The sequence below is a fragment of the Euleptes europaea genome, chromosome 3, assembly GCF_029931775.1.
Source record: "Euleptes europaea isolate rEulEur1 chromosome 3, rEulEur1.hap1, whole genome shotgun sequence".
In the NCBI taxonomy this organism is placed as follows: Eukaryota; Metazoa; Chordata; class Lepidosauria; order Squamata; family Sphaerodactylidae; genus Euleptes; species Euleptes europaea.
In genome coordinates this window covers 73050823-73066808 of record NC_079314.1, presented here as the reverse complement: position 1 = coordinate 73066808, position 15986 = coordinate 73050823, and the positions used below count along the sequence as shown (strand labels likewise).

The 15986-nt window shown below is 42.6% G+C and overlaps 1 protein-coding gene across 1 annotated transcript in view; it reads right to left on the bottom strand.

Annotated features, from left to right (window-relative positions):
* Window positions 1–15986, bottom strand: part of TPH2 (tryptophan hydroxylase 2) — a 76285-nt gene that overhangs the window by 55662 nt on the left and 4637 nt on the right. Inside the window, exons 2-5 of the mRNA XM_056846702.1 lie at window positions 14914–15066; window positions 10755–10938; window positions 10563–10663; window positions 901–968 (exon numbers count right to left, since the gene is read on the bottom strand). Coding sequence (XP_056702680.1) covers window positions 901–968; window positions 10563–10663; window positions 10755–10938; window positions 14914–15066 — 506 coding nt within the window. The remainder of the gene's footprint in view (window positions 1–900; window positions 969–10562; window positions 10664–10754; window positions 10939–14913; window positions 15067–15986) is intronic.

Below are 15986 nucleotides of genomic sequence, written 5' to 3'. Positions count from 1 at the left end.
GTTTCCTTAATCTCTCTTTGAAAAATCTACAGCTTAACACAAAACCCAAGACCACTGCCAAATATGCATTAGTTCATGCAGCTGTAACCTACCAGCCATTGCTACAGAAAGACACTGGGGTCTTTTATGCATGGCTGTTTCACTCGCCATCACTCCTCCGACGGGTCTTTGTTTTGATTATGCATGCCATTTACGATTGTCAGAGGTCGCCTTGCTCTCCCCCTGCATTCCCCTGCATTTTGCCCACATTTTCAAATTTGAGATAAAACGGGTCCCTGAAAATGCAGGCAAAATACGGGAAACCTCTGACAGTCAGAAACAGCATGCATAATCAAAACAAAGACCTAAAATCATTGGAGAGGAGAGGGTGACTGAAAAAAGCATGCATAAAAGCCATGCATTGTTGACTGCTTCTGTGACAAGCTGATTTTGAGCAGCCACTTCCTGTAGCTTTCCACCACATTTTCTGCCCACCACCACAAAATATTTTTGTAGACATGTGTCCTGGCTGGTGGCAGCTGCAGCCAACTGGTTTGTCAAGGGTAGGGGATCAATGTGTATAAGTATTTCCAATGACCATATGAACTGGACTGGCATTGTGTTTGTGACAAAGCAGACACGAAGTTCAACCTGCGTGTGTCAAACCACCATACATGTACCAGAAATTACTTGAGCTATGTACTGCCAATGTGTATTTAGTTGTGGCTATTTCACCATTTCACCAGCAGCACAATTCAAGGCAAATAAGCTCAACTCGCATTCTTCTTTTATCAGTTTGGCTGTGTCAATGTGCCCTGACTGGTCACTGTTCTGAGGCTGCCACCTGCCTGCTGCAAAGCTCTCACACAGAGAACCATAAGCAGACCATGCAGGAATTCTATAGGAAGAGTCGGTACTCACTATTTATAGTTCATGGCTACATCCACAAAGTATTTCCTTCTCTGCCGATAGACGTTGTCCTTAAATCCCTACAGCAGATTAAAATAAATTAAAACAATGAGAAAATGAAGTCAGCAAGAAGGAATCTTGACAGAAACCACTGAAGGGTGCTTTTAAAACGTGTATTGATGGTATTCTAATTCACACCACATGTTAAGCTGTTCGCAAATACAGTGGCAGTGGGTTAGGAAAATGAGCAGCCCTTCACAAAGACTGAAGTCTTCCCCCCTCAGTTGCCCCAGGCAAGGTCATGAATGGAAGCCAGCTGAGCAAGGCGTTGGCAGACTGCAGCTTCCAGGTTCGATAGGAGCATTTATAAGACATGAAGGCTTTCAACAAGAAAGAGTTTTCAGGATTTATTCACAGTGCATCATTCCAAAGTCTGCCTTTTCTGCACCAATAGTTCTATAGGCCTGTGCATAATAAAAGTCAAAGATGAGGTAAATCAGGAATACCACTGGGATTTATTCAAAAGTAAACATATCATTTTGACACAATTAATGCGTGCAGGACAGTGAGAAACATAAACCCTACTTCCTTCGCTTTTGTGAACAAAAATGGCAATAAAAATTGCTTTAGGTCTTCAGCTCAAAAGAGCAGCTGGGCTATCCTGAGGGCTTCTTGGGTTAGAAGGCAAGAAATAAATTAAAGAAAACTGTCTGTGTAATCATACCCTTAGTAAAAGTTATCTTTCCTCAATATAACTTACTTACTACGTTGGGTAAAATTTTACCTCAAGGCTATCTTTCCTAGAGAACTGTAGCTAGAAAGCTTTATTGGATGATAACAAGTTAAAATGAACAGTATTACTAACACCCCTCCCTCTGACTGATCATACCTACAGCCAACTAAAAACCTAGCTTTGCCTCACAACAATTTTTGCCTTCAAGTAATCCATCTTGCAATCTGTGGTGGAATATGAACACATATTTTTGGGGACAAGTTATGTGTTTTATTGCAAGATAGCTGTTCCTAGCTATCTTGCAATAAAACACATAACTTGTCCCCCAAAGTATGTGTTCATATTCCAACACAGATTGCACTTTATGTTATCGGCTGTCCAAGTCAACAGCAGATGAAGAATTATTTGCCCTCAAAATGGAGTATACCATCCACTTCCTCAATACATGGCAATATATTATTCATACTTTCTCAAAACTTTACATTGGGCTTGAACACAGATATACTGGCATAAAGCTTTCAGGATGAAACCCAAGAGTTTCTAAAAAGGTTCTCTTCAGCACTATTACACACATCCCATTGTCCTACAATGCAGGCTCCATCAGCAAGTCAGAAGCCCATTTCAGACAAAAATGAATGAATGTAGAAGGAATATATGGCCGGTGGGATGTGACTGTACCTGCTTGCGCTGCCTTGAACCTCTATGTGTCCATCTGAAGACTGAACTAGAGCTGACATGTGAACACACATATCTCCTGCACAGCTCAATTGTATTCTTTCACTTTCTAAAAAAATGTTTTTCCCCCTCTATACATTCAGGATTTATCTAACTATCCATTTGAGTGATCAGTTCATGTATCTGACAAAGTGTTTTTGTGAATGCCTCTGGCCGAAAATGTTCTGGGGAGGGGGAGAACCCCAACCTAAAAAACCAAGTTGGGTACCCAAAAGGTTGGGGTGAAACAAGACCTAAATAAAACAATTAAATAGATTTATTATAAAGCGCTTATGCACATATTAGAAACAAGGCCATATGGCAACTGATACAGAGTTGATAATATAAAACCACATAATGTGTTTCGGCCCTCAAGCCTTCTTCATATTTTACACACATAACATTTCATAAACAAATATAATCATTTACAGCCCATTCCTAAAGGGGGTAGATCCGTGGCAGCTGGGAGCGGCAGAGCTGTGCTGCCTCCTCTGAGGATTCCCAGCCGCTGTGGAGAAAAAAAAGGGTATTTAAACATTTTTAAAAGGAAAATAGGGGGAAATGCCCCATTGAAAACAGCGAGGCTGCGCCACCCAAAAAGGTGGTGTAGCCCCGCCGCCACTCAATGGGTGCATTCCCATGGTGAACGGGGTTAGGAAGCTGCCCAAAGGCAGCTCTGCCCCCAGGAATGCTTCCCCCATGCTGGCATGGCTGTTCTCTTCTGGGATTTAGTTCCCAGACTGGCTGTGCTGGCGGATGGGCTGGCAGAGCTCCGGAGCTCCCAGACGCCAGTGTGTTTGCCCTGTGCTGGTGTGTTTCCACTTTATCCCGTGATAAAGTGGCACCTACGCCAGCGTGGCTTCACACAGGTTCCTATGAAGATTTGGGGGCCCTCCCTCAGGACTGCAGCCTTAGTGTCAGCCCAGGTATGTATTGTAAGGTGTAAGCCAAGTGAGTGTTGGTGAACTATATTTAGAAATGCGTAAGCACACATCCAAGGACACACACACATACACCTCATGTGTTAATGGAGGAGTTCACATAAGAAGAAAGGGGAGGGTTACTTCTGCCACTTTCTCAAGGTACAGCCTTCTCTGATCTCAAATATCCTCCAAATTCCTGGCACAGCTTTTCAAAGAGTACAGGGGAATAATCTACTTCAACTGTTGCATTAACTCAATCCATTCACAATTCATTGGTTCCAACCTTTGGGGTTTACGGTGCCACAAGATCTCATCTATCTTGTTGGGCTGGGTTCCGGGGAGATGAATCAATCTACCAGCAGGAAACTTAATTTTGTGCAGAAAATTCTGGTTCACATCAACCAGCCTTCTATATAAACAAGCTGTGAGGATGCAGACTTGTTTTTCAACACATGCAGGTAAGTCAATAACAGCTGTGAATATGAACAATGACTTGAATGCATAACAAAGACTTGCTGAAATAAGAGTTCAGCATTTCTTTAAGTCCCAAACTCATATAGAACTCCTGGCATAGAAAAGACAACGCGTCACATCTCCACTGACATTGCTTAGATTCTACTGGCTGGGGCCAAGTCTAGTCTTGAACACTATAGGAAGCTTGGGTAGCAGGATCTCTGTCAGGGATAAATGAACTAAAAGATGGTTTAAACTCACACAAACATCCAGAATTCCTTGTATGATCAGTAGGAATTCCATATATTTTCTGAAAAGTTTCAGAATCTTGCATTATATTTATTTATTTATTCAAATTTATAGCCCGCCTGTCGGAATAGCTCCGTTTTACAGGCCCTATGGAACTCCATAAGGCCCCGCAGGGCCCTGATATCACTAGGAAGACTATTCCACCAGGCCAGGGCCAGGGCCAAAAAAGCCCTGGCCCTTGTCAAGGACAGCTGTGCATTCTTCTGGCCAGGGACCACCAGTAAGTTATTGTTTGTAGAGCGCAAAGCTCTTTGAGGGGCATACCAGGAGAGGTGGTCCTGCAAGTATGCAGACTGTGCAAGGCTTTAAAGGTCAAAACCAGCACCTTGAACCTGATCCAATGCTCCAGTTGGAGCCAGTGCAGTTGTTTCAGCACTGGTGTTATATGGTCTCATAGATCTGTAAGTGTGCATCTGTCTACCAAACCTCTTCTCCTGAACTGATTTCCTATCTAAGAGAGAATTATCATCAGAAAGAAGGAAAGTAAGGTATTGGGGGTGGGGTGGCTACAGCCTTTTACTTGGAGGGACCTTCCACACCTCTTTCCTTTAGGAACTTCAAAGGACAGGAGTCCCCAATATGGCGCCAAGAGCACCATGGAACCTGACAATATCGTTCTTCTGACAACACCTGCCAAGTGTTTTTAGAAAGTGGGGCCAGGTGGAGCTTTTGCCTAGCAGGGCTTCTGATTTGTCATTGGAGATCTAATTGGCTGTGAAATTTTTTTAAAAGTTGCTTCAGCAGCAGCTGCCACAACAACATAAGAATCTTCACTGTGTGACTGGAGGTCAGCTGTGTGTATGTGAGAAAATATTTTTAAACAAATATGCAAAATCTCACTCCCTGACATTTTGTGGTTGGCTGGCTCCACCTCCTATGGCAGCCATTTTATCATTGGCTGCACCTCATGCCACAACCATTTTGTGGGGACCCCTGTCATAGGAAAATACCAGTGATGCCCTTGCTTTAAAGAGCCAGCAGTGTATTGTGACATTAGCACCCATTGTTCCAGTCCTTTGTCTCAGTCCTATTTGCATGTCTAGCAACCAACACACTACACCAAAGCAGTCCTCAGTTGAGAGGTGATATATGTTACACAGGTATACAGACAAAGGTGCTGTTGAAAGGATATGAAATGGAATCTATGCATTTATATGCAAAGCTCAATAGTATACATAATAAATACAGTGATGATGCACAGCAGAGGTAATATGTGATGACACCATTTTTTATAAACTTGCCAACCTAATGTAATACCTGTGGCTTGAGAAGCCACCCTTATCACAATTGAGGCCAAAATGGACAGCATCGAGCAAGTCAATTCTAATTCAGCAATTTCACACTGGAACCTCCTTTTGAAGTTCTTTTGCTGAATAATGGTGATTTTCAGATTTGCAGTGGAGTGTTCTGAGAAAATGAAATGACAGCATTTCTCAAGGCTGCCATATTCTGTACTCGTTTATTTATTTATTTATTTAAATAGAGACTGACCCATAGAGTCCACATAGACATAGAGAAAAGCGTTGTTCACAAATGACTGCAGATATTATGTTGGAAGATGAGCAGGTAAATAAGCTCCTATTGGTATGTTTGATTTTAATGGGTCCTGAAATAGTGTTGCTTCAGTGGATATGAGGCAACATTATTCAGCAATAATGGTTTCCTTTCACACAGTATTAAATTGGCCCAATGGGCTTTGGAAGAATTCATTACCTACTATATGGGCCCCTTTGCTTATATATAAGACAAACACAAGTACATAAAATACATGTGAGCTTGTCATAGATGGTCCCTAATGCATTTCATTGCCTTCAGAACCTGATGTTGATCTCCATATCTGCACATGTATCTGGATTTGTGTGTATGCATTTTATATACATAACCTGCAAAAGAGGATACATGTTTTACATTTAATGTAATGTGCTCTAGTACACAAAAGCTTATAACATAATACATATGTTATCCATTCAGATGCCACAAAACTCCTTTTTTGGACCCCCTAATGGATTCCTCCACACGTACAAAAAGGTGTGGTAGGGGCTACTGAAGGAAACAATACCTGCCAGACGGCTATAAAGAGCTAGCTGATCTCAAAGGATCTTGGGTTCCTTTTCTTTGTTTCCCCCATTCTTAGACTGAGGACTTGTACAATAAAACCATAAAACCTAAAGAAGGCCCATCTCTAAAAACACCCCCCTTCAACTCTTCCCTGCAGCCTCCAAAAAACGAGCAACAAAATAAGTACACTGAGGGTCAGAGTCCTCTAGGAGGAACTGAACCTTTTGCTCCAAAGTTGCTTGAGAAAATGTGGGCCATTTGTTAAAATATGGTATAAACCATTTTAGCCTGGTTTCCATAAGGACAATGCAAAAGAATATGTACCAAGGAGTCCACTGACTGAAGAGGCAGGGACATAGCCGGTCTGAAAAAGGGATCCTTGGCATACGGCCCAGCAAAACCATTGAAAAAGGGCAATTAAATCTTGAATGCATAAAGATTCTACATAACTTTGGACTAACCAGAGAATCCAGATAGGAGGGAAGATTACCCTTAGATAACAGGCCATGGGTACGCGGAGAACATGTCCTCTGAGCAGGATCTCAGGTTCCAGGGCTAACCTCCACCATGAAGTATTAGTACTAAGCACAGGGTATAACCACTTCTAAGTATCTGTTCCAGAATACATAATCTAACTATATTACCCGCATGGTTTAAGATCTCCAAATTTAAGCAAATGCTGAGGTTAAATCAAAGGGGGGGGAGAATGCAAATTATTGCAATAGGTTAGCTTTCCCAGTCCTTAGATTCACACCTCTTTGGCATAATGTGGGCCTACAAAGTATGAAATATGGGCTGAAATGCTGTCACTGTATTAAAAATGGGAAACACAAGGAGCCTATATGCAAGCTGCTTTCCTGCTGAGCTTGAAGTATGCTATGATTTCTACTTCATAATTATCTCCCAGAATGTGAGCAGCTTTTCAAATTCCTTCTTCCCTCTCCTCCCACACCGATAGGAATATTCCTTTAATATCTATGTTCTTTTAAGTGAACTTACAGCAGTGTGCATGATTATAATTATTTTCATGGCTTAGGAGAGGAAATCTTCTACGCACCAGAACTAGAATATAAAAGTCAAATTTGCCTAGATTTTTAAGAGTCTCCAATACTTTACGACGCTCTGACTTTCTGCAAGTACTGAACACTGGAGGATGGGTCAGACTTTTTCAGAGTTTTCCAAAGAAGTAAACGTTTCAGTCAAAACATTGCTCTCAGTGCCATGCTATGCAGAGTTAGTCCATGGAAGAAAACCACACACTGAGGGCCAGTCTGAGTGATAAGTCAGTTTTCAAGAAGTCGTCTGTTAATAGATCATTCACTAGAACAAGGCAGCTATAAGGAACCTTCATCTAAAGATTCTCTTGTGATGGGACCACAAAAGAACCATAGATTAGAAGATCAACTACCATCTATTCCTTGCATTCATGAAGTTAGAACTAGTACCATGTGGCTCACCCAATCTTTACAAATGTTCTGCACCAGGGGTGTCAAACATAAGGCCCGAGGGCTGGATCGGGCCCCCTGAGAGCTGTTATCTGGCCTGCGAGCCAGCCGAGGCAAACCCCCCCCCACCACCACCACCCTCTTAATCTGGGCTGACAAGGTATGGCCTGGCCTGACCAAGTGAGATTTATGTCATATCCAGCCCGTGAAACAATTGAGTTTGACACCCCTGCTCTGGGCAGATCTATTTCATCTCATATGGGTTTCATTTTAAAACAAGATATTATATCCTATCTAAAATATTTTCTTGCTGCTTTCATAGGTTTTAGGACTGTGTATGTGTAAAGTGCCTCAAGTCGCAGCCGATTTATGGCAACCCCTTATGGGGTTTTCAAGGTAGGAGACTAACAGAGGCAGGGCCGGATTTAGGTTTGATGAGGCCCTAAGCTATTGAAGGTAATGGGGCCCTTTATATGTCCAGCTGTCCTTTGTCAACAACAAATTGTCGCTGTTTTTTTGTGTTGAATGCATGCTATATGGTAATTTATGGACCTAACAGGTATCTAAAGCCATTTGCACATAACAATATATATATTTTATCAAAGTAATTGTTGAACTGAAATGTACATCCAGTTTTTTTTTCTTTTAAAATTTTTTGGGGGGCCCAAGAGAGTGGGGCCCTAAACTATAGCTTGTTTAGCTTATACATAAATCTGGCACTGAACAGAGGTGGTTTGCCAGTGCCTTCCTCTGTATAGCAACCCTGGACTTCCTTGGTGGTCTCCCATCCAAATACTATCCAGGGCTGACCCTGCTTAGCTTCTGAGATCTGACGAGATCAGGCTATCCTGGGCCATCCGGGTCAGGGCGTGGTTTTAGGACTACACAATACAAATATGGGAATAATTTTAATCTACTGTTACCCCATGAGAGCTCCTGGATCAGGATTCACACTTTGAAACTTCCTCCCCCAATGACTTATCAGGCCTTGCAATGTCTGAGATTGCAGGAAGGCCAAGGTTTGATATTAAAGCTGAGGAATCAAGATCAGGCTTGATGCTACCAAGAGGCTACCACATGAGAGATGTGCCTCACAATGCAGACTTCTCTGAAACTCCAAGAAAGAGTAAGGCCCAAGCCATCAATCTATCCCCTGACTAGGCCTTAGCCAGGCCTTTAATCATCCCACCCAGATCCATCTCACCTCTCTGTACCCTCTTTCATTCAGCATCGACCCAGTGTGGTGTAGTAGTTAAGAGCAGTGGTTTGGAGTGGTGGACTCTGATCTGCAGAACAGGGTTTGATTCCCCACTCCTCCACATGAGCGGCGGAGGCTAATCTGGTGAACTGGATTTGTTCCCCCACTCCTACACATGAAACCAGCTTGGTGACCTTGGGCTAGTCACACTCTTTCAGCCCCACCTACCTCACAGGGTGTGTGTTATGGGGAGGGGAAGGTGATTGTAAGCCGGTTTGATTCTTCCTTAAGTGGTAGAGAAAGTAAGCATATAAAAACCAACTCTTCTTCTTCTTCAAAAGAAAATTTGTATCTGCCAATAGGATCCAAGATTCTGACTTCTCCCCCAATAACAACAAGGTTCCTAAAAATTTCTCCCAATCACAGACCATCCCAAATTTCCCCAGTCACAGACAGAATTCTGAAATTTGGTCCACTAACAGAGAGGATCAAAAAATACAACTGATAGGATTTGGCCCCAATAATAAATGACTAGGTAAAGCAAATATAAAGGCATGAACAACTTGGGTTCAGTTTTCCTTCCCAGACTGTTCTTCCACCACTACAGGACAAGGCTTAGTTGTATAGTGGCTTTCAGTACTGCCCCTGGACAGCTGAAATCACAGTACAGAGAACTTTTCTTTCTGCTCAAACCCTCCCACTTGCTACTTTGGAACTTCTCCAACTACATTGAAACTGCTGGATTAGACAATGCATGAAAGTATCCACTCTGCTTCTTTAATCAGCTTTCCATTCCTCCTTGCTCCCTGAATTTATCCATTCCTTTCTTCTCCTATGAGTGCTACTCAAAGAGAAATCTTGAGTCATCACCCTTCCATCTCCTGCTTTTTCTTTCTGCCTGGGGATACTATGCAATCATAAGAACACCAAGGGTGGGTCCTGACTTTGTATAAAGCCCAAGCGAGGAACATCTACCATACCTGGAATGGCTTCTACTAGGAATCATCTGCTTGGCTTGTTGTTACTTTGTCTCCAAATGCTAGTGTGATTTTAAGGGTCATCTTGTTGCTCACAGCTCAGTAAATATTCCAAAGTAGTATTTTACATTGTTCTTTCAGTCCACCTGTTTTCCTGCTTTTTCTTTTTAGATTAGAGCTCAAATAGAGCCCCGTGGCGCAGAGTGGTAAGCTGCTGTACTGCAGTCCAAGCTCTGCTCACGACCTGAGTTCAATCCCAACAGAAGTTGGTTTCAGGTAGCCGGCTCAAGGTTGACTCAGCCTTCCATCCTTCCGAGGTTGGTAACATGAGTACTTAGCTTGCTGGGGGTAAAGGGAAGATGACTGGGGAAGGCACTGGCAAACACCCCATGAACAAAGTCTGCCTAGAAACCTTGGGATGTGACGTCACCCCATGGGTCAGGAATGACCCAGTGCTTACACAGGGAACCTTTACCTTTAGTGTTTGCTACCACAATTCTCTTCCCATGGGGACTGCCCAGTTTTGTCTTCAAACACAGACCAGAAGTCCCTTGCCCAAGGGATCTGGAGGTGCAGTTGTGTAGGAACTCTCATGTGCACCCTAGATTTGTAGCTAACACTACTTTATGGAGTTTTAAGGATCGTTGTGCTAATGTCTACAACGCACTTTGAACTCTTAGGAAATACACTGTCAAATAATATAAATAATTGCATTATTAGCATTATTTATCATAAACTAGCTTCAACCATCACTGGACAGCACCAGCACCACTAGCCACACGGAAAAAGTATTAATCTTTGCTCCATTCCACATAACCAGGTTGGTCAAACAAGTTTAACACTTGTCATTTACTGAACACTTACAGGGTGATCTGCATCCAGTTCGGAGCCATACATGAGAACTCTTTGGGAACATTTGTCTAAGTCAGCAATCTTCCTGGGGAACCAAGGCACGCAATCAAGTTCTGGAGAAAACATACAGTGATCATAGGTAGGGCATCATCACAAGATTGTGCTAATTTCAAAATAAAGTGAATGAAGGAATAATAGCCTTGCCTTCCTCGTCATTCCAGATATTTTCTGGTGGATTCAGAGTTACTATGTTAGTTTCGTATTTTAACAACTGAATGAGTTCATTGAATTGTTTTTTGCTGCAATCACAATCCACAAAAATTTCCACCTCTGAATTCCTCCTCTTGGATTTTCTCGATTCAATGTGAACCATACTCACATGTTTTTCCTGTAGACCAAAGAAAGATCTCTTCAGTGACACACTAAATTCACTTAGAACAGAATTGTTTAATAGGGATTTCTTAAGAAATGTAGTATAATATGGTCAAGGTGGGATCTCACAAGAAATTGCAGGAAAATAAATTACTGGAACATTTCCTCCTGACCCTCCTGCCTGGGAGATTATAAGCTCTTAAAATCTTGAACAGACTAATTTCTCCATTATCTCTCTCTTCCCCCCCTCCTCTCCCTTTAAATGACATCCAACTGCTCTCAGTGTTTCATGCTTCCCAGAGCATGCTGGGTCCTCCTCAGGAAATTTGGGTGTGATGGTGTATATTTTTACAAAGAAGAACCAAACCAATGTTCTCTGTGTATGCAGAAACCCTTCACTTATCTGTGGCTTGTCTATTTCACTGAGCTATCAATAAGCACAGAGTTGTCAAGAGTTTGCTATTGGAGGGAATAAACTTTGGGCCTGTAAGAGATCATAGCAGGGGGTAAAGATCTGCGATTTAGAAAATTCTTTCTCACACACAACCCTCAAATCTCCTCTTCCTGGATTCAGTGTGTTTTCAGGATTTTGAACACCAATTTCTACTTACCTGCTGTTTTCCCCCTTTATTTCTCATAGCTGTCAACCTAATTTTCCTGATCAGGTCTTTCTCCCTCCTCCCTTTTGGCTCATAATGAAGTCATATTTTTTTTCTGCATAGCTAAGGAGTTCCCTCAATATGCAGAAATGCCTACATCATCTAAGAGTGACCTGTTTTTTGCTACATAAGTAAACCACTTTTCTGTTATAAAATAAAAAGAAGCCCTGCTCTGTATTAATGATTTGTGATGTTGTCCAATAAACCTACTGCAGAATTATTACTATATTCAACACTCCATTTCATTAGAAATCTGGGATGAAATCTATAAGTATCTCAGGATAATTAGACATGATTTACCATGGCAATTTCTTATAAAACAGTTGTTCACTCTTAAAATATTCCATCGTGCCAGATTTATAGGCATAATAAATAACTCTACATACAAAAGTCGTATTTATTTTAACCTGTTTTAGTCTAGCTAGGCGGTATGCTAACACATATGAATGTTTCTGTTCATGAGTATTACAGTGAGCTGAAAAAACAAAAATGGCATGATAACTGCATTTTATCAAGCAATCCTATAAGAACATAAGAAAAGCCATGCTGGATCAGATCAAGGCCTGTCAAGTCCAGCAGTCTGTCACACAGTGGCCAACCAGGTGCCTCTAGGAAGCCCACAAACAAGACAACTGCGGCAGCATTATCCTGCTTTTGTTCCAAAGCATCTAATATAATAGGCATGCTGCTCTGATCCTGGAGAGAATAGGTATGCATCATGACTAGTATCCATTTTTACTAATAGCCATGATTAGCACTCTCCTCCATGAACGTGTCCACTCCCCTCTTAAAGCCTTCCAAGTTGGCAGCCATCACTGCATCCTGGAGCAGGGAATTCCACAATTTAACTATGTGTTGTGTGAAGAAATACTTTCTTTCATCAGTTTTGAATCTCTCACCCTCCAGCTTCAGCAGATGACTCTGTGTTCTAGTATTATGAGAGAGGGAGAAAAGCTTCTCCCTGTCCACTCTCTTCAAACGATACATAATTTTATAGACCTCTATCATGTCTCCCCTTAACAACCTTCTTTCCAAGCTAAACAGCCCTAATCCTATCCTTCGACTTGCATTGCCTGGGGTGGCGAGAGTGGGCCTAAACTCTCTAGCACTGGTAGTACACAGTACTGTGCCAATATAAAAAATTAGACAGGTGTAACACAATGCAGAAGCCCCGTAGCGCAGAGTGGTAAGCTGCAGTACTGCCCCCCAAGCTCTGCTCACGACCTGAGTTTGATCCCGATGGAAGTTGGTTTCAGGCAGCCAGCTCAAGGTTGACTCAGCCTTCCATCCTTCCAAGGTTGGTAAAACGAGTACCCAGCTAGCTGGGGGTAAAAAGAAGATGACTGGGGAAGGCACAGGCAAACCACCCCGAAAACAAAGTCTGCCTAGGAAACGTCGGGATGTGACATCACCCCATCGGTCAGGAATGACCCGGTGCTCGCACGGTGCTCATAAAGAGACCTTTACCTTTACTTAACACACAATGCATTGATCTTTGCAGACCAGGGAACATAGCAGCAGAACAAACAGATGGAGTTCAAGTAAAACTCCATGTATCAGATGGAGAAGACTCGGACAGAGCAATCCTGAAGGGGGGGCTGAACCGGCTCAGGAGCCGGTGTGATACCTGCTAAACTGACATGGATGCCGGCACAGGGCCACTTACACCGGTGCTGGGGGAGGGCCACAGCAGTGCTATGATGGGGCACCGATGCTGCCGCCGCAGCAGCTTTTCCCCTGTGCAAGGGCTTGCTCCAGCATCAAAGGAGGTGTTCCCAAAGACCTGTCACCCTGGGAAGACCCCTTTAGCTGGCATGAACTTGCACCAGCAAAAGGCCAATGGAGCAGTTTCACAGGGTTTTGATGGAAAATAATTTTTGGCTTGCTGAGGAAGTGGCGCAGTTGTGCCATCCCTGGGCCCAGAGTAAGTACCCCCCCTTAGGATCGCACTGTCAGTTCCTGCTTTTCTACTTCCTTCCCTAACTAACAGCTTGACAGTAGAGTTCTCAGTTGTGCAAACAGCAATCTTCTTAAGAATCATACCTGGGCCCTGTAGACTTAAGGCAAGTGGAAAGCTGGGGTATACATATTTGAATAAATAAATAAAGTAAAATAAAAGGCGGCCAGTAGTACTTCATTTCTAAAAAATAGCTGCCAGAGCTCATGCTGACCTGTAGAAGTTGCCCTGCCTTGATCCTAGATGTTCTGTGGTAGGCTACGGTTGTTTTATTAGGAAAATGCATTCTGGTCATGCTTAGAGGGAAGTCCACAGTGTCTTCAAGGATCATACATGGGAACCTTATGGTTCCATTACACCAGGCAGACACTATGCCTGGAATGATGCTGGCATAACTTTATTATTTGTTTATTTATTTATTTACATTATTTATTGACTTTGCTCATTTGCAGAAGGTCCAGCTCGTATCAGCAAAGCTGTCATGGTTGACCAGCAGCAGAGTCAATGATAGCCAACAAAGCAACATGGCACACATACCACAGCATCCCTGGAAAATTCTACCGTCACCCAACAATTAGGATCTTGTGCAAATCCTATGGCCTCACACTATCACCCAATTCAGAACATGCACAATGCAGCCAGAAAGTGACCATTATGGCTTTTCTTGCACAAGGAACTGTGGATACAAGGCCTGCATGGAGAACTCACAAGTTCTGCTGGAGAAAACTCCACACAGACAAGTTCCAGAGCATTGCATACAATAGTTTGCACCCAAATTAAATTTTCTGGTCATGCGAGGCACTTCTCTCAGTGCACCAGAATATTCCTGCCTCTCTCCCCTCCTCCCCCCATTGCTCCTGGGGAACAGGGGTCCTTCAGGAACAGCATAAGGGGCTAATTGGTGGTCTGCTGGAGGAAGAGAGCATTGGTGGAAATTACCCACCCCTTCTGTTACTGGAAAATTTAGTCTGGCTCCAAGCCACTGGGTTGACTTCTATCAGCTTTTCTGCTGACACAGGAGGGAGAAGAGACTCTGAAGCCCCTGTGCCACACGGCTTTTTGCCCAGAAAGGTCCCTTGATCACTTTTTTGAGGATCTAAGTAGCCCCACCTCCCTCTTGCACTAGCAAAAAAGGCAGCAGGATTCATGGTGTATTGCTGTTTCCCAGGAGAACAATAGTTAACTGTGCGTGTTCCAACTCTAGAAAATAGCAAAATCAAAGTAAATCTTGTAATGTAATGAAAGTAGACGTGACATTTAAAAAGTCAGCACATCATTAATGTACATGCACAAAATGTCTTGGAATTAATGCACACGCACATTCGCTGTGACTTGCGTGTCATGGACTTTTCCTATTCAAAGGCAAAGGTTTTACCTGGAAGAGTCTGAGTGCTTTTACCAAGCCACCGACTTCATTTTTCAAAGAAAACACCACCGCGGTCTTTCCACTCTCAGACGTTGATTCATTCTTGCCTCCACTTTTGTTGCCCTTTTTATCATCAATTTTACCGGAACCTGTTCTGTTCAGCTGCAAAAATATGGATACAGGATAGAAGGTTTTCAGTATGAACTTCTCAAAGAACATTAATCTCATTTTTCAAGCCGATGATGCCGGTTTGATTTTAGCATTCAGATATCTTCTGAAAAAGTTAAGCGTTTTTCTTTCTGAAGGGCACCTTTAGAAAGGAGAATTATATGTTACTATCAGACATGAATGATTATCCTAAAAGGGACGAACTACGACGCATCATATAGTATCACCACACTTCTATAACGTTGGTTATTATATTTAGTATATGTCACAGTCTGTATGGAGTGATATGCTGCTAGTTAAAAACCAAACAGTTTATGTTGAACCGTCATGGTTTCTGAACTGGAGATCTGCACTATAAGTTCACAAAGAAAAACACACGCTGAAACTTCATATATGATTGCTGGCCTCCCCAACCCTCACCGTCACAATATTTTAATTCCATCTGCTCACCTAGTTAAACCTTTTTACAATTACCAAAGTAGTTTTAGGATTGGTTTTAGACTTTTAGGGCTATTTTAAATGCTGTTTTTAAAGGTTTTATTCCCCTGTGAGCTGCTCTGAGCCCGGTCTCGGCCGGGGAGAGCGGGGTATTAAATTGAAACAATAAATAAAATAAAATAAATAAGTTGCTCCCTTCTGGCGCAAAATGCCCCTTTTCTAGAATTCCTTTTACTAAAGTCCACCCCATATTTGTTCTAACCATGCACAACATGAGGCCAGAGAGGTGTGGCCCCAAGCCACAGATATGGGTGTCCTGGTTGAAGTTTAAATAGTGCTAAGATGATGGGTTCAGAATTGGTGTCCTAAGCTGTGCCCTGATGGGAGGATGTTGCTTCATTCCCACTGAGTTCAATGGGAGGGGAAAACAATATTCTCCCACCACTAACCTGACAAAAAAGGATGGCGTAATTATA